This window comes from Lethenteron reissneri, unplaced genomic scaffold, assembly GCF_015708825.2.
Source record: "Lethenteron reissneri isolate LAM-NWPU_2019-01 unplaced genomic scaffold, ASM1570882v1 scaffold_1639, whole genome shotgun sequence".
Lineage (NCBI taxonomy): Eukaryota > Metazoa > Chordata > Hyperoartia > Petromyzontiformes > Petromyzontidae > Lethenteron > Lethenteron reissneri.
Genome location: NW_026891376.1, coordinates 2,717,092 through 2,735,814, shown reverse-complemented (window position 1 = coordinate 2,735,814; position 18,723 = coordinate 2,717,092). Strand labels below are relative to the sequence as shown.

Sequence of the window (18,723 nt, the reverse complement as noted above, 5' to 3'; positions counted from 1 at the left end):
GTGGTCATGACGTAGTAGGGGGGAGGGCGTGGTCATGACGTAGTAGGGGGGAGGGCGTGGTCATGACGTAGGGTAGAGGGCGTGGCTATGACGTAGGGGGGAGGGCGTGGTCAATACGTATTAGGGGGGAGGGCGTGGTCATGACGTAGGGTAGAGGGCGTGGTCATGACGTAGTAGGGGGGAGGGCGTGGTCATGACGTAGGGTAGAGGGCGTGGCTATGACGTAGGGGGGAGGGCGTGGTCATGACGTAGGGTTGAGGGCGTGGTCATGGCGTAGTAGGGGGGAGGGGCCTTCTGGGTAGAGGGCGTGGTCATGACGTAGGGTGAGGGCGTGGTCATGACGTAGGATAGAGGGCGTGGTCATGACGTAGGGGGGAGGGGCTTGGTGGGTAGAGGGCGTGGCTATGACGTCAGGGGGAGGGTCCAGTGGATAGAGGGCGTGGTCATGACGCCAGGGGGGAGGGGCCAGTGGGTAAAGGGCGTGGCTATGACGTCAGGGGGAGGGGCCAGTGGGTAGAGGGCGTGGCTATGACGTCAGGGGGAGGGGCCAGTGGGTAGAGGGCGTGGTCATGACGTAGGGGGGAGGGGCCAGTGGGTAGAGGGCGTGGCTATGACGTAGGGGGAGGGGCTTAGTGGGTAGAGGGCGTGGCTATGACGTCAGGGGGGAGGGGCCTAGTGGGTAGAGGGCGTGGCTATGACGTGGGGGGGAGGGGCCTAGTGGGTAGCGGGCGTGGCTATGACGTAGGGGGGGGGCCTGGTGGTAGAGGGCGTGGCTATGACGTCAGGGGGAGGGGCCAGTGGGTAGAGGGCGTGGCTAAGGGGCCAGTGGGTAGAGGGCGTGGCTATGACGTCAGGGGGAGGGGCCAGTGGGTAGAGGGCGTGGCTAAGGGGCCAGTGGGTAGAGGGCGTGGCTATGACGTAGTGGAGGGGAGGGGCCTGGTGGGTAGAGGGCGTGGCTATGACGCCAGGGGGAGGGGCCTAGTGGGTAGAGGGCGTGGCTATGACGTCAGGAGGGAGGGGCCGGAGGCCGCAGCTCGCGCGCCCATTGGTTGAAGGGGCGGGGCGAATCTGTGACGTCATCGCCGCTCACATCCGGTTTAACGGACGTCTTCCGGAAGCGGTAGAACAACTGAGAAAAAACGGACGGAAGACGTCTTCCGGAAGAGGTAGCCTCAGTCTGGCTCTGTGAGCCTCAGTGATTAACACTGAACCCTGTGGGAGCCTCAGTCTGGCTCTGTGAGTCTCAGTGATTAACACTGAACCCTGTGGGAGCCTCAGTCTGGCTCTGTGAGTCTCAGTGATTAACACTGAACCCTGTGGGAGCCTCAGTCTGGCTCTGTGAGCCTCAGTGATTAACACTGAACCCTGTGGGAGCCTCAGTCTGGCTCTGTGAGCCTCAGTGATTAACACTGAACCCTGTGGGAGCCTTAGTCTGGCTCTGTGAGCCTCTGTGATTAACACTGAACCCTGTGGGAGCCTTAGTCTGGCTCTGTGAGCCTCAGTGATTAACACTGAACCCTGTGGGAGCCTCAGTCTGGCTCTGTGAGTCTCAGTGATTAACACTGAACCCTGTGGGAGCCTTAGTCTGGCTCTGTGAGCCTCAGTGATTAACACTGAACCCTGTGGGAGCCTTGGTCTGGCTCTGTGAGCCTCAGTGATTAACACTGAACCCTGTGAGAGCCTTAGTCTGGCTCTGTGAGTCTCAGTGGATTAACACTGAACCCTGTAGGGAGCCTTAGTCTTGGCTCTTTGAGTCCTCAGTGGATTAACACTGACACCCTGTGGGAGCCTTAGTCTGGCTCTGTGAGGTCTCAGTGATGAACAACTGACCCCTGTGAGAGCCTTAGTCCTGGCTAGCTGTGAGTCTCAGGATTACCACTGACCCTGTGGAGCCTTAGTCTGGGCCTGTGAGCTCAGTGATTACACTGAACACTGTGGGAGTCTCAGTCGGGATCTGTGACCTCGTGATTAACACTGAACCTGTGGATCCTCAGTCTGGCTCTGTGAGCCTCAGTGATTAACACTGAACCCTGTGGGGCTTAGTCTGGTCTGTGAGCATCCAGTTGATTAAACACTGAACCTGTGGGAGCCTCAGTAATCAACACTGAACCCTGTGCGAGCTTAGTGCTCTGGAGTCTCAGTGATTAACACTGAACCCTGTGGGAGCCTCAGTGATCAACACTGAACCCTGTGGGAGCCTTAGTCTGGCTCTGTGAGTCTCAGTGATTAACACTGAATCCTGTGGGAGCCTTAGTCTGGCTCTGTGAGCCTCAGTGATTAACACTGAACCCTGTGGGAGCCTTAGTCTGGCTCTGTGAGCCTCAGTGATTAACACTGAACCCTGTGGGAGCCTTAGTCTGGCTCTGTGAGCCTCAGTGATTAACACTGAACCCTGTGGGAGCCTTAGTCTGGCTCTGTGAGCCTCAGTGATTAACACTGAACCCTGTGGGAGCCTTAGTCTGGCTCTGTGAGCCTCAGTGATTAACACTGAACCCTGTGGGAGCCTTAGTCTGGCTCTGTGAGCCTCAGTGATTAACACTGAACCCTGTGGGAGCCTTAGTCTGGCTCTGTGAGCCTCAGTGATTAACACTGAATCCTGTGGGAGCCTTAGTCTGGCTCTGTGAGCCTCAGTGATTAACACTGACCCTGTGGGAGCCTTAGTCTGGCTCTGTGAGCCTCAGTGATTAACACTGAACCCTGTGGGAGCCTTAGTCTGGCTCTGTGAGCCTCAGTGATTAACACTGAACCCTGTGGGAGCCTTAGTCTGGCTCTGTGAGCCTCAGTGATTAACACTGAACCCTGTGGGAGCCTTAGTCTGGCTCTGTGAGCCTCAGTGATTAACACTGAACCCTATGGGAGCCTTAGTCTGGCTCTGTGAGCCTCAGTGATTAACACTGAACCCTGTGGGAGCCTTAGTCTGGCTCTGTGAGCCTCAGTGATTAACACTGAACCCTGTGGGAGCCTTAGTCTGGCTCTGTGAGCCTCAGTGATTAACACTGAACCCTGTGGGAGCCTTAGGCTGGCTCTGTGAGCCTCAGTGATTAACACTGAACCCTGTGGGAGTCTTGGTCTGGCTCTGTGAGCCTCAGTGATTAACACTGAACCCTGTGGGAGCCTTAGTCTGGCTCTGTGACCCTCAGTGATTAACACTGAACCCTGTGGGAGCCTTAGTCTGGCTCTGTGACCCTCAGTGATTAACACTGAACCCTGTGGGAGCCTTAGTCTGGCTGTGAGCCTCAGTGATTAACACTGAACCACTATGGGAGCCTTAGTCTGGCTCTGTGAGCCTCAGTGATTAACACTGAATCCTGTGGGAGCCTTAGTCTGGCTCTGAGCCTCAGTGATTAACACTGAACCCTGTGGGAGCCTTAGTCTGGCTGTGAGCCTCAGTGATTAACACTGAACCACTATGGGAGCCTTAGTCTGGCTCTGTGAGCCTCAGTGATTAACACTGAATCCTGTGGGAGCCTTAGTCTGGCTCTGAGCCTCAGTGATTGTACTGTACGCGTTGTGCACCACGAGGGAGATGAAACCGAGAATTTCGAACTCTGTCAGAGGGAGACGGAGGAGACGAGTTTTTATTATTTTTTTGTAAGTTTCTGACGTAACGACACAACAAGGCAACACTCCCTCCCTGTTATAAACTATAGCATCATCATCACCCATCATTGTTATAATCACCACCACCAATTTTGATCATCATCACCACCATCATTATCGTCACCAACACCACCACCATCATCATCACCACCATCATCACCACCATCATCATCACCATCACCACCACCATCATCACCACCACCACCACCACCATCATCATCACCACCATCATCATCACCACTATCATCATCACCACTATCATCATCACCACTATCATCATCACCACTATCATCATCACCACCACCACCATCACCACCACCACCACCACCACCATCATCACCACCACCACCATCATCACCATCATCACCACCACCATCATCACCACCACCACCATCATCATCATTACCACCACCACCATCACCACCATCACCACCATCACCACCATCATCATCATCATCACCACCATCATCATCATCACCACCATCATCACCACCACCACCATCATCATCATCACCATCATCATCACCACCATCATCATCACCACCATCATCATCACCACCACCATCACCACCACAATCATCATTACCACAATCATCATTACCACCATCATCACCCCCATCAACATCATTATCGTCGTCATTATCAATCTTAAAATCTATACATCTGTGTCAAAAAAGGCATTTCGAGAAATCTTATTCGGTAAAGTATCATCATCATCATCGTCATCATTGTCATCACCATGATTGAGTACAAACAGTTTAGTGTCTCTGTGGGTGTCTCTGTGGTGTCTGTCCCACACAGGAGACAGTGCTGCTGGTTTAGCTGCTAATATTAAGCAATATTTATTACTCTAATTAAACATTACACACTCACACTCACCTACACACTCACTCACCTACTCACTCACCTACTCACCCACTCACTCACCTACTCACTCACCTACTCACCGACTCTCACCGACTCACTCACCGACTCACTCACCCACTCACTCACCCACTCACTCACCCACTCACTCACCCACTCACTCACCTCACCCCACCCTCCTCACCCCACCTGTGTAGTGTAGTGTGTGGTGTGTGTAGTGTAGTGTGTGTGGTGGGTGTGTGGTGGGTGTAGTGTGTGTGTATGTAGTGTGTGTATGTAGTGTGTGTATGTAGTGTGTGTATGTATGCAGTGTGTGGTGTGTAGTGTGTGGTGTGTGTAGTGTGTGTGGTGTGTAGTGTGTGTAGTGTGTGGTGTAGTGTGGTGTGGTGTAGTGTGGTGTGTAGTGTAGTGTGTGTGTGTAGTGTGTGTGTAGGTGTAGTGTGGTGTGTAGTGTAGTGTGTGTGTAGTGTGTGTGTAGGTGTAGTGTGTGTGTAGGTGTAGTGTGTGTGTAGTGTGTGTGTAGTGTGTGTAGGTGTAGTGTAGTGTGTGGTGTGTGTGGTGTAGTATGTGTGTAGTGTGGTGTGTGCAGTGTGTGTAGTGTAGTGTGTGGTGTAGTGTGTTTGTAGTATGTATGGTGTAGTGTGTGAGGGTGTAGTGTGTGTAGGTGTAGTGTGTTTGTAGTATGTGTGGTGTAGTGTGTGTGGTGTGTGTGTGTGGTGTGTGTGTAGGTGTAGTGTGTGGTGTAGTATGTGTGTAGTGTGGTGTGTGCAGTGGTAAACGCATCGCTAGCACTGGGGACTGGAGGAGACAAAGGCGGTCGGGCGTGGTTCTGGCCACCCACCCCCTGTGTGTGGCCACAGCACTTGCCCCTACATTACTGCTAGAGGCTACCTGGGGGATCTTTGTCTCTATAGGCGCTGCTGCTGCTACTGACAGCACTTGCCCCTACAGCACTGCTAGAGGCTACCCGGGGGAGCTTTGTCTGTGTGCACGTGAGTGTGGTGAGCAGAGTGGTGAGGGTGGTGAGGTGGTGAGGCATAGGGTGGTGAGAGTGGTGAGGGTGGTGGGGGTGGTGAGGGTGGTGAGACATGGGGTGGTGAGGGTGGTGAGCGTAGTGAGGCATGGGGTGGTGAGGGTGGTGAGGCATGGGGTGGTGAGGGTGGTGGGGGTGGTGAGGGTGGTGAGGCTGGTGAGGCATGGGGTGGTGAGGGTGGTGAGGGTGGTGAGGGTGGTGGGGTGGTGGGGTGGTGGTGAGGGTGGTGAGGGTGGTGGGGTGGTGATGGTGGTGAGGGTGGTGAGGCATGGAGTGGTGAGGGTGGTGAGGCATGGAGTGGTGAGGGTGGTGAGGCATGGGGTGGTGAGGGTGGTGAGGCATGGGGTGGTGAGGGTGGTGAGGCATGGGGTGGTGAGGGTGGTGAGGCATGGGGTGGTGAGGGTGGTGAGGCATGGGGTGGTGAGGGTGGTGAGGCATGGGGTGGTGAGGGTGGTGAGGCATGGGGTGGTGAGGATGGTGAGGAATGGGGTGGTGAGGGTGGTGAGGCATGCGGTGGTGAGGGTGGTGAGGCATGGGGTGGTGAGGGTGATGAGGGTGGTGAGGTGGTGAGGGTGGTGAGGCATGGGGTGGTGAGGGTGATGAGGGTGGTGAGGTGGTGAGGGTGGTGAGGCATGGGGTGGTGAGGCATGGGGTGGTGAGGGTGGTGAGGCATGCAGTGGTGAGGGTGGTGAGGCATGGGGTGGTGAGGGTGATGAGGGTGGTGAGGTGGTGAGGGTGGTGAGGCATGGGGTGGTGAGGGTGGTGAGGCATGCGGTGGTGAGGGTGGTGAGGCATGGGGTGGTGAGGGTGATGAGGGTGGTGAGGTGGTGAGGGTGGTGAGGCATGGGGTGGTGAGGCATGGGGTGGTGAGGCATGCGGTGGTGAGGGTGGTGAGGCATGGGGTGGTGAGGGTGATGAGGGTGGTGAGGTGGTGAGGGTGGTGAGGCATGGGGTGGTGAGGCATGGGGTGGTGAGGGTGGTGAGGCATGGGGTGGTGAGGGTGGTGAGGGTGGTGAGGGTGGTGAGGCATGGGGTGGTGAGGGTGGTGAGGCATGGGGTGGTGAGGGTGGTGAGGCATGGGGTGGTGGAGTTTTTATTAGAAATGGATCCAAAATCGAAATCTTTACGGGGTTCAAAGGAGGGGGGGTGAGGGGGTGGGGGCGAGGGGGGGGTGAGGGGGGGGTGAGGGGGTGGGGGCGAGGGGGGGGTGAGGGGGGGGTGAGGGGGTGGGGGGGGTGAGGGGGTGGGGGGGATGAGGGGGTGGGGGCGAGGGGGGGGTGAGGGGGTGGGGGCCCTGGCAGCCCCCCCCTCACTCATCAGCAGCGGCGGTCGTCCCACGCACAGTGCCACGCTGCCGGATCTGGGAACGCAAGGAGGGAGGGGGGATGAGCGTGTGGGTGAGTGTGTGGGTGAGCGTGTGAGTGAGTGTGCGGGTGAGCGTGTGGGTGAGTGTGTGGGTGAGTGTGTGGGTGAGCGTGTGTGTGGGTGGGTGAGTGTGTGGGTGAGCGTGTGGGTGAGTGTGTGGGTGAGCGTGTGTGTGGGTAGGTGAGCGTGTGGGTGAGTGTGTGGGTGAGTGTGTGGGTGAGCGTGTGTGTGGGTGGGTGAGCGTGTGGGTGAGTGTGTGGGTGAGCGTGTGGGTGAGTGTGTGGGTGAGCGTGTGTGTGGGTAGGTCAGCGTGTGGGTGAGTGTGTGGGTGGGCGTGTGGGTGGGTGTGTGGGTCAGTGAGTGAGTGGGTGAGCGTGTGGGCGAGCGTGTGGGCGAGCGTGTGGGTGGGCGTGTGGGTGAGCGTGTGGGTGAGCGTGTGGGTGAGCGTGTGGGTGAGTGTGTGTGTGGGTGGGTGAGCGTTGTGGGTGGGTGAGCGTGTGGGTGGGTGAGCGTGTGGGTGGGTGAGCGTGTGGGTGAGCGAGTGGGTGAGTGAGTGGGTGAGTGAGTGGGTGAGTGAGTGGGTGAGCGTGTGGGTGAGCGTGTGGGTGAGCGAGTGGGTGAGTGTGTGGGTGAGCGTGTGGGTGGGCGAGTGTGTGGGTGAGCGTGTGTGTGGGTGGGTGAGCGTGTGGGTGAGTGTGTGGGTGAGCGTGTGGGTGAGTGTGTGGGTGAGCGTGTGTGTGGGTGGGTGAGCGTGTGGGTGAGTGTGTGGGTGAGCGTGTGTGTGGGTAGGTGAGCGTGTGGGTGAGTGTGTGGGTGGGCGTGTGGGTGGGTGTGTGGGTCAGTGAGTGAGTAGGTGAGCGTGTGGGCGGGCGTGTGGGCGGGCGTGTGGGTGAGCGTGTGGGTGAGTGTGTGTGTGGGTGGGTGAGCGTGTGGGTGGGTGAGCGTGTGGGTGAGCGAGTGAGTGAGTGGGTGAGTGAGCGTGCGGGTGAGTGAGTGGGTGAGCGTGTGGGTGGGCGTGTGGGTGAGCGTGTGGGTGAGCGAGTGGATGAGTGTGTGGGTGAGCGTGTGGGTGGGCGAGTGTGTGGGTGAGTGTGTGGGTGAGTGAGCGTGTGGGTGGGTGAGCGTGTGGGTGGGTGAGCGTGTGGGTGGGTGAGCGTGTGGGGTGAGCGAGTGGGTGAGTGAGTGGGTGAGTGAGCGTGCGGGTGAGTGAGTGGGTGAGCGTGTGGGTGGGCGTGTGGGTGAGCGTGTGGGTGAGCGAGTGGGTGAGTGTGTGGGTGAGCGTGTGGGTGGGCGAGTGTGTGGGTGAGTGTGTGGGTGAGTGAGCGTTTGGGTGGGTGAGCGTGTGGGTGGGTGAGCGTGTGGGTGGGTGAGCGTGTGGGTGGGTGAGCGTGTGGGTGGGTGAGCGTGTGAGTGGGTGAGCGAGTGGGTGGGTGTGTGGGTGAGCGTGTGTGTGAGTGGGTGTGTGGGTGAGCGTGCGGGCGAGCGTGTGGGTGAGCGTGTGGGCGAGCGTGCGGGTGAGCGTGTGGGTGAGTCAGCGTGCGGGTGAGCGTGCGGGCGAGCGTGTGGGTGAGTGTGTGGGTGAGCGAGTGGGTGAGCGTGCGGGCGAGCGCGTGGGTGAGCGAGTGGGTGAGCGTGCGGGTGAGCGTGCGGGTGAGCGTGCGGGTGAGCGAGTGGGTGAGCGTGCGGGTGAGCGTGCGGGTGAGCGTGTGGGTGAGCAAGTGGGTGAGCGTGTGGGTGAGCGAGTGGGTGAGCGTGTGGGTGAGCGAGTGGGTGAGCGTGTGAGCGAGTCAGCGTGCGGGTGAGCATGCGGGTGAGCGAGTGGGTGAGCGAGTGGGTGAGCGAGCGGGTGATTGAGCGGGTGAGCGTGCGGGCAAGCGTGCGGGCGAGCGTGCGAGTCAGCGTGTGAGTCAGCATGCGGGTGAGCGAGCGGGTGAGTGAGCGAGCGGGTGAGCGAGCGAGTGGGTGAGCGAGTGGGTGAGCGTGCGAGTCAGCGTGTGGGTGAGTGAGCGAGTGGGTGAGCGTGCGAGTCAGCATGTGGGTGGGTGAGCATGTGGGTGAGCGAGCGGGTGAGCGTGTGGGTGAGCAAGCGGGTGAGCGTGTGGGTGAGCGTGGAGTCCACCTCATCGAGCTCCTTCTGCGTCTCGTCCTCCATGCGCCGAATGTCCTCCATGGTGAGCTCCACCCAGCGGTCAAGCCAGCAGAACAGCTGGCGGTGGAAGTTGGTGAAGATTCGGCGTTCCTGCTACTCACAACAACAACAACATCAACAACAACATCAACAACATCATCATCATCAACATCATCCACATCATCAACATCATCATCAACATCAATACCACCACCAGCACCATCATCAACAACAACATCAACAACAACATCAACAACATCATCATCATCAACATCATCCACATCATCAACATCATCATCAACATCAATACCACCACCAGCACCATCATCAATAACAACATCAACAACATCAACAACAACATCATCAACATCATCATCAACAACATCATCATCAACACCATCACCATCAATACCACCACCAGCACCATCAACAACAACATCATCAACATCATCAACATCACCACCATCAACATCAATACCACCACCAGCACCACCATCAACATCATCAACAACATCAACACCAGCAGAACAGCTGGCGGTGGAAGTTGGTGAAGATTCGGCGTTCCTGCTACTCACAACAACAACATCAACAACATCAACACCATCATCATCAACATCATCAACAACATCAATACCACCACCAGCACCATCATCAACAACAACAACAACACCATCAACACCATCATCATCAACATCATCAACAACATCAATACCACCACCAGCACCATCATCAACACCATCAACAACACCATCAACACCATCAACAACAACATCAACAACATCAACATCAACAACATCAACATCATCATCAACAACAACATCAACAACAACATCAACAACAACATCAACAACAACATCAACATCATCATCAACAACATCAACAACATCAACAACATCTACAACAACATCTACAACAACATCTACAACAACATCAACAACATCAACATCATCAACAACAACATCATCAACAACATCTACAACATCAATAACATCATCATCCCCACCACCAACAACATCAACATCATCACCACCACCACCATCACCACGCACACCATCAACCACCACCATCAACATCATCAACATCACGATCGGCACCACCACCACACACCGACACAACCACAACCATCACCATCACCGCACACCACACACAGAGGGCACCTTTGTCTGTGTGTGTGTCTTTGTGCCTCTGTCTGTGCGTGTCTCTATGCGTGTCTCTGTGCGTGTCTCTGCGCGTGTCTCTGTGCGTGTCTGTGCGTGTGTCTCTGCGCGTGTCTCTGCGCGTGTCTCTGCGCGTGTCTCTGCGCGTGTCTCTGCGCGTGTCTCTGCGCGTGTCTCTGCGCGTGTCTCTGCGTGTGTCTCTGCGTGTGTCTCTGCGCGTGTCTCTGCGCGTGTCTCTGCGCGTGTCTGTGTGTCTCTGCGCGTGTCTCTGCGCGTGTCTCTGCGCGTGTCTCTGCGCGTGTCTCTGCGCGTGTCTCTGCGCGTGTCTGTGTCTCTCTGTCTGTGTCTCTGCGCGTGTCTCTGCGCGTGTCTCTGCGCGTGTCTCTGCGCGTGTCTCTGCGCGTGTCTCTGCGCGTGTCTCTGCGCGTGTCTCTGCGCGTGTCTCTGCGCGTGTCTCTGCGCGTGTCTCTGCGCGTGTCTCTGCGCGTGTCTCTGCGCGTGTCTCTCTGTGTGCATATCTCTGTGTCTCTGTGTGTGAATATGCGCGTGTCTCTATGTGTGTCTCTGCGCGTGTCTCTGTGTGTGTCCCTGTGTCTATCTGTGTCTGTGCGTGTCTCTGTGCGTGTCTCTGTGCGTGTCTCTGTGCGTGTCTCTGTGCGTGTCTCTGTGCGTGTCTCTGTGCGTGTCTCTGTGCGTGTGTCTGTGCGTGTGTCTGTGCGTGTGTCTCTGTGCGTGTGTCTCTGTGCGTGTGTCTCTGTGCGTGTGTCTCTGTGCGTGTGTCTCTGTGCGTGTGTCTCTGTGCGTGTGTCTCTGTGCGTGTGTCTCTGTGCGTGTGTCTCTGTGCGTGTGTCTCTGCGCGTGTCTCTGCGCGTGTCTCTGCGCGTGTCTCTGCGCGTGTCTCTGCGCGTGTCTCTGCGCGTGTCTCTGCGCGTGTCTCTGCGCGTGTCTCTGCGCGTGTCTCTGCGCGTGTCTCTGCGCGTGTCTCTGCGCGTGTCTCTGCGCGTGTCTCTGCGCGTGTCTCTGCGCGTGTCTCTGCGCGTGTCTCTGCGCGTGTCTCTGCGCGTGTCTCTGCGCGTGTCTCTGCGCGTGTCTCTGCGCACCTTCTGTATGAAACTCTCCACCTTGTCTTGCACGCCCCACCACTTGAACTTGATGGTCACCAGCTTGTAGGCGCACATGTGCGGGCACCCGGCACCACTCGACAACTCCGACTGAGCACAGACACAGACAAAGGTCCCCCGTGTAGCCTGTCACAGACTGTTGGGGCAAGTTCTAGTTCATGTATTAGGTATAGAGCCCTGTGAGCCATTTGGCTCTTGAATCGGGTGCAACCGCAACAAACAAAACACAAAAACATGAACAAGAAAACATCTTAAAGTGAATATGTGACTGAGTGCAAACAGAAAATCCAAGAAAAGACAGCAAAATATTGCAGAAAAAGCACCGTTACACACCAACGCTGTGTGCAAAAATCCCAGTGGGATGCAAGTCAAACAACAACAACAAACACAAGACAACTTAGATTAAGGCCATCAGTCTAACTCTGTACTACAACAAACATGGCCAAACCAAAAAACTTATCAAAAATCACCAAAATAAAGCCATAAAAGTCAAACAACAACAACAACAACAACCACAAGACAACTTAGATTAAGGCCATCAGTCTAACTCTGTACTACAACAACACAAACATGGCTAAAACCAATACACTTTTCGAAATCATCAAAATAAAGCCATGAAAGTGCTGTTCGCTAGCACCTCACACACAGACACAGACAAAGATCCCCTGTGTAGCCTCTAACAGACTGCTGGGGCAAGTGCTGTTCGCTAGCACCTCACACACAGACACACAGACAAAGATCCCCCGTGTAGCCTCTAACAGACTGCTGGGGCAAGTGCTGTTCGCTAGCACCTCACACACAGACACAGACAAAGATCCCCCGTGTAGCCTCTAACAGACTGCAGGGGCAAGTGCTGTTAGCTAGCACCTCACACACAGACACACAGACAAAGATCCCCCGTGTAGCCTCTAACAGACTGCTGGGGCAAGTGCTGTTCGCTAGCACCTCACACACAGACACAGACAAAGATCCCCCGTGTAGCCTCTAACAGACTGCAGGGGCAAGTGCTGTTAGCTAGCACCTAGACACACAGACAAAGATCCCCCGTGTAGCCTCTAACAGACTGCTGGGGCAAGTGCTGTTAGCTAGCACCTCACACACAGACACAGACAAAGATCCCCCGTGTAGCCTCTAACAGACTGCAGGGGCAAGTGCTGTTAGCTAGCACCTCACACACAGACACACAGACAAAGATCCCCCGTGTAGCCTCTAACAGACTGCTGGGGCAAGTGCTGTTAGCTACGACCTATACACACAGACAAAGATCCCCCGTGTAGCCTCTAACAGACTGCTGGGGCAAGTGCTGTTAGCTAGCACCTCACACACACACACAGACAAAGATCCCCCGTGTAGCCTCTAACAGACTGCTGGGGCAAGTGCTGTTCGCTAGCACCTCACACACAGACACAGACAAAGATCCCCCGTGTAGCCTCTAACAGACTGCTGGGGCAAGTGCTGTTAGCTAGCACCTCACACACAGACACAGACAAAGATCCCCTGTGTAGCCTCTAACAGACTGCTGGGGCAAGTGCTGTTAGCTAGCACCTCACACACAGACACACAGACAAAGATCCCCTGTGTAGCCTCTAACAGACTGCAGGGGCAAGTACTGTTAGCTAGCACCTCACACACAGACACAGACAAAGATCCCCTGTGTAGCCTCTAACAGACTGCTGGGGCAAGTGCTGTTAGCTAGCACCTCACACACAGACACAGACAAAGATCCCCTGTGTAGCCTCTAACAGACTGCTGGGGCAAGTACTGTTAGCTAGCACCTCACACACAGACACAGACAAAGATCCCCCGTGTAGCCTCTAACAGACTGCAGGGGCAAGTGCTGTTAGCTAGCACCTCACACACAGACACAGACAAAGATCCCCCGTGTAGCCTCTAACAGACTGCAGGGGCAAGTGCTGTTAGCTAGCACCTCACACACAGACACACAGACAAAGATCCCCCGTGTAGCCTCTAACAGACTGCTGGGGCAAGTGCTGTTAGCTAGCACCTCACACACAGACACAGACAAAGATCCCCCGTGTAGCCTCTAACAGACTGCTGGGGCAAGTGCTGTTAGCTAGCACCTCACACACAGACACAGACAAAGATCCCCCGTGTAGCCTCTAACAGACTGCAGGGGCAAGTGCTGTTAGCTAGCACCTCACACACAGACAAAGATCCCCCGTGTAGCCTCTAACAGACTGCAGGGGCAAGTGCTGTTAGCTAGCACCTCACACACAGACAAAGATCCCCCGTGTAGCCTCTAACAGACTGCAGGGGCAAGTGCTGTTCGCTAGCACCTCACACACAGACACAGACAAAGATCCCCCGTGTAGCCTCTAACAGACTGCTGGGGCAAGTGCTGTTCGCTAGCACCTCACACACAGACACAGACAAAGATCCCCCGTGTAGCCTCTAACAGACTGCAGGGGCAAGTGCTGTTAGCGAGCACCTATGAAGGCCGGCACGGCACACGAGGGGGTGGGTGGCCAGCACCACGCCCGGCCGCCTTTGTCTCCCCAGTGGCGATGTTTACACAACGTACCGGGTTACTCATTTGAGGCTGAGTCGACCTAGGGGAGGCCCAGGACCGGTTCAGATAATGGTCACTGGTGGTGTTGGCCGTGAGCGGAGATCGAACTCGGGTCGCCGGGTTCGTTGCGCAGCGTAGCGCTAACCACTACACCCACCGCTCCCCACACAGACACACACACCCCCACACACACACCCCCACACACACACACCCCCACCCACACACCCCCACCCTACACACCCACACACCCCCACCCTACACACCCACACACCCACCCACACACCCCCACCCACACACCCCCACCCTACACACCCACACACCCCCACCCTACACACCCACACACCCACCCACACACCCCCACCCACACACCCCCACCCTACAGACCCACACACCCCCACCCTACACACCCACACACACACACCCCCCACCCCCACCACCCCCCCAACCCACCCCCACACACCCCACCCCCACCACCCACCCACACACCCCCACCCACACACCCCCACCCACACACCCACACACCCCCACCCACACACCCACACACCCACACACCCACACACCCCCACACACACACACACACCCCACCCCCACCACCCACCCACACACCCCCACCCTACACACCCCCACCCACACACCCACACACCCCCACCCACACACCCACACACCCACACACCCACACACCCACACACCCCCACACACACACACACACCCCACCCCCACCACCCACCCACACACCCCCACCCTACACACACACCCCCACACCCACACCCTACACACCCACACACCCCCACCCTACACACCCACCCACACACCCCCACCCACACACCCCCACCCTACACACCCACACACCCACCCACACACCCCCACCCACACACCCCCACCCTACACACCCACACACCCACCCACACACCCACCCACACACCCCCACCCACACACCCCCACCCTACACACCCACACATCCCCCCCCACCCCCCACCCACCCCCCCCACCCTACACACCCACACATCCCCCCCCACCCCCCACCCACCCCCCCCACCCACTCCCACCCACACACACCCACCCACACACCCCCACCCTACACACCCACACACCCACCCCCACACCCCCCCCACACACCCCCCCCCACACACCCCCACACACCCCCCCCCCCCCACACACCCCCACACACCCCCCCCCCACACACCCCCACACACCCCCCCCCCCCACACACCCCCCCACTCCCCACCACACTCCCCCACACACCCCCCCCCCCCCACAACACCCCCACACACCCCCCCCCCCACACACCCCCCCACTCCCCACCACACTCCCCCACCCCCCACACCCCCCCCCACACCCCCCACCCCACCCACACCACGTGGTACCTTCCACTTGGGTCCCAGGGGGCCTCTCCCGGTCTTGGAGGAGCTCACCAGGCTGGGGTCCTCCTCCTTCTTGTAGTCCTGGGGGGGGGGGGGCACACAGATAGAGGCAAAGCTCCCCCAGGTAGCCCGCACGTAGACTCCCGCAGGCTGCAGGGGCAAGTGCTGTTACACGTGTCTCTCCCCCCCGTGTCCTCTCCTCCGTGTGTCTCCCACATGTCCCGTGTCTCCCCCCCCCCGTGTCTCCCCCCCCCCGTGTCTCTCCCCCCCGTGTCTCCCCCGTGTCTCCCCCCGGTCTCCCCGTGTCTCTCCCCCCCCCCGTGTCTCTCCCCCCGTGTCTCTCCCCCGTGTCTCCCCCCCCCCCGTGTCTCTCCCCCCCGTGTCTCCCCCCGTGTCTCTCCCCGTGTGTCTCCCCGTGTGTCTCCCCCCGTGTCTCTCTCCCCCCGTGTCTCCCCCGTGTCTCCTCGTGTCTCCCCTGTGTCTGTCTCTCCCCCGTGTCTCTCCCTCCGTGTCTCTCCCCCCACCCCCCCCCCCGTGTCTCCCCCGTGCGTCTCACCGCCTGGCTCACGACCGAGTTGTCCGCTATGTCGATGGGGACGACTTCCACCGAGTTCCAAGTGTCGGGATCCAGTCCGTGCACCTGGGGCGGGGGGGGGGGGACACCCCGTGGGTCACGGACAACTCAAACGCCACCGGTACCACTCAGAGAGTTTGTGTTTTGTTACCAGCGGTGGTGTCAAGGGGTCTCACTGTGTAGACCAAGTGGCCTGTCCATCATCATCGCCACGTGGTAATAGCAGCTCACGCCAAGTGGCTGATACACACACATACACACAGACAGAGACAAACACACAGACACACAGAGACACACACAGACACACAGACAGACACACACAGACACACACAGACACACAGACAGACAGACAGACACACACAGACACAAAGAGACACACACAGACATACACACACACAGACACACACACAGAGACACAGACACACACACACATGCATACACAGAGACACACACACACAGACACACACAGAGACAGAGACACACACAGACACATACACAGACACAGACACACACACACACGCACAGACACACGCAGAAACACGCACAGACACGCACACAGACAGAAACACAGACACGCACACAGACAGAAACACAGACACACACACATACACACACAGACACACACAGAGACACACAGACACACACAGAGACACACAGACACACACAGAGACACACAGACACACACAGACACAGAGCTGCTGTGTTGGGACTCACGTTTTCCGTCTGCCCCATATCCGGCTTGTGCCAGGTCTCGATTTTCAACTGGAAGTTGTCTTTCATGTACTCATTCTGGTGGTGGGGGGGAGACAGACAGAGGTTGTGGTCCATCGCATACACACAGGTAGACACACGTACGTACACACACACGTACGTACACACACACACGTACGTAAACACACACACGTACGTAAACACACACACGTACGTACACACACACACGTACGTACACACACACACGTACGTACACACACATACGTACGTACACACACATACGTACGTACACACACATACGTACGTACACACACACGTAAACACACACACACACGTACGTAAACACACACACGTACACACACACACGTACACACACACACACCTACACACACACACAGGTAGACACACGTACACGCAGACGTACGTACACAGTCACGCACGTACGTACACACACACACACAGGTAGACACGTACGTACACACCCAGGTAGACACACGTACGTACACACAGACACACGTACGTACACACACGCACACACACACACACGTGTACACACGTACACACACACGTGTACACACGTACACACACACGTGTACACACACACGTGCACACACAGTGAGTGTGGACTTACGGTGACGACTTGGGGTGGAGACGGAGCCCAGTAGAGAGACGGAGCATCCAACCGCACACACACACGTACACAGATACACACAGACACGTACACACACACAGATACACACACGTGTGTGCGTGCGTGTACGCATGTGTGTACATGTGTGTATGTATGTGTGCGAGTGAGTGTGAGTGTGTGTATACGTGTGTGTGTACGTGTGTGTGCACGTATGTGTGGGTGAGTGTGTATGTGTGTGTGTATATATGTGTGTATGTGTTTGAGTGTGTGCGTGTGTGCGTATGTATGTGTGTACGTGTGTGTGTGAGTGTGTGTGTGTGCGTAGGGAGGGAAAAACATCAAAGTGAGAAAGATTAGATTTATATTCACCATCACCACCACCATCATCATCACCATCACCACCATCACCACCACCATCATCATCACCACCATCACCACCATCACCATCACCACCATCACCACCATCACCACCATCATCATCACCATCACCACCACCATCATCATCACCATCACCATCACCACCATCACCACCATCACCACCATCACCACCATCACCACCATCATCATCACCACCACCACCATCATCATCACCATCACCATCATCATCACCATCACCATCACCACCACCATCATCATCACCATCACCATCACCACCATCACCACCATCACCACCACCACCACCATCATCATCACCATCACCACCACCATCATCATCACCATCACCATCACCACCATCACCACCATCACCACCATCACCACCATCACCACCACCATCATCATCACCATCACCACCACCAACATTAACACCGTCACCATCACCGCCACCAACACCACCAACAGCACCACCACCACCACCGCCACAACACCACCACCATCATCATCACTACCACCGCCACCGCCACCACCATCACCATCACCACCGTCACTGTCACCGCCACCAACACCATCACCGTCACCACCACAACACCACCATCATCACCACCATCATCACCGCCATCATCACCGACACCATCACCATCATCACAGTCTACTAGTTGACTGTAATGGTGACTGGGTGACTGGCTGGGTGACTGGTTGGGTGACTGACTGGGTGAGTGACTGAGTGAGTGACTATGTGGGTGACTATGTGGGTGACTAACTGGGTGACTGTGTGGGTGACTAACTGGTATGGCAGTAGGGGTAGCTGAGTGACTGGGTGAGTGTCTAACTAACTGGGTGACTGGGTGAGTGGCTGGGTGAGTGGCTGGGTGAGTGTCTGAGTGACTAACTGACTAGGTGACTGACTGGGTGACTATGTGGGTGACTAACTGGGTGGGTGACTAACTGGTACGGCAGTAGGGGTAGGTGAGTGGCTAACTAACTGGGTGACTAACTGGGTGACTAACTGGGTGACTAACTGGGTGGGTGACTAACTGGTATAGCAGTAGGGGTAGGTGAGTGACTGGGTGAGTGACTAACTGGGTGACTAGATGAGTGACTAACTGACTAGGTGACTGATTAACTGGGTGACTATGTGAGTGACTAACTAACTGCGTGGGTGACTAACTGGTACGGCAGTAGGGGTAGGTGAGTGTCTGAGTGACTAACTGGGTGACTAGCTGGGTGACTAGCTGGTTGACTAACTGGTACGGCAGTAGGGGTAGGTGAG

General features: G+C 56.8%; 1 protein-coding gene and 1 long non-coding RNA gene across 2 annotated transcripts; both read right to left on the bottom strand.

The window, feature by feature from the left end:
• Window positions 1-3,560: 3,560 nt before the first annotated feature.
• LOC133339015 (uncharacterized) lies at window positions 3,561-4,959 on the bottom strand. The gene is made up of 2 exons (XR_009754662.1): window positions 4,558-4,959; window positions 3,561-4,527 (listed from the first exon to the last, which is right to left on the bottom strand). It is a non-coding gene; the product is annotated as an uncharacterized LOC133339015 (long non-coding RNA).
• A 1,775-nt stretch (window positions 4,960-6,734) lies between these two features.
• On the bottom strand, window positions 6,735-16,593 carry LOC133339013 (phosphatidylinositol transfer protein beta isoform-like). The gene is made up of 6 exons (XM_061547151.1): window positions 16,448-16,593; window positions 15,716-15,799; window positions 15,163-15,240; window positions 11,248-11,358; window positions 8,982-9,104; window positions 6,735-6,857 (listed from the first exon to the last, which is right to left on the bottom strand). Exons 1-6 carry the CDS (start codon window positions 16,559-16,561, stop codon window positions 6,807-6,809), a joined length of 561 nt encoding a protein of 186 aa, XP_061403135.1. The 5' UTR covers window positions 16,562-16,593; the 3' UTR covers window positions 6,735-6,806.
• Between the last annotated feature and the right edge of the window lie 2,130 nt (window positions 16,594-18,723).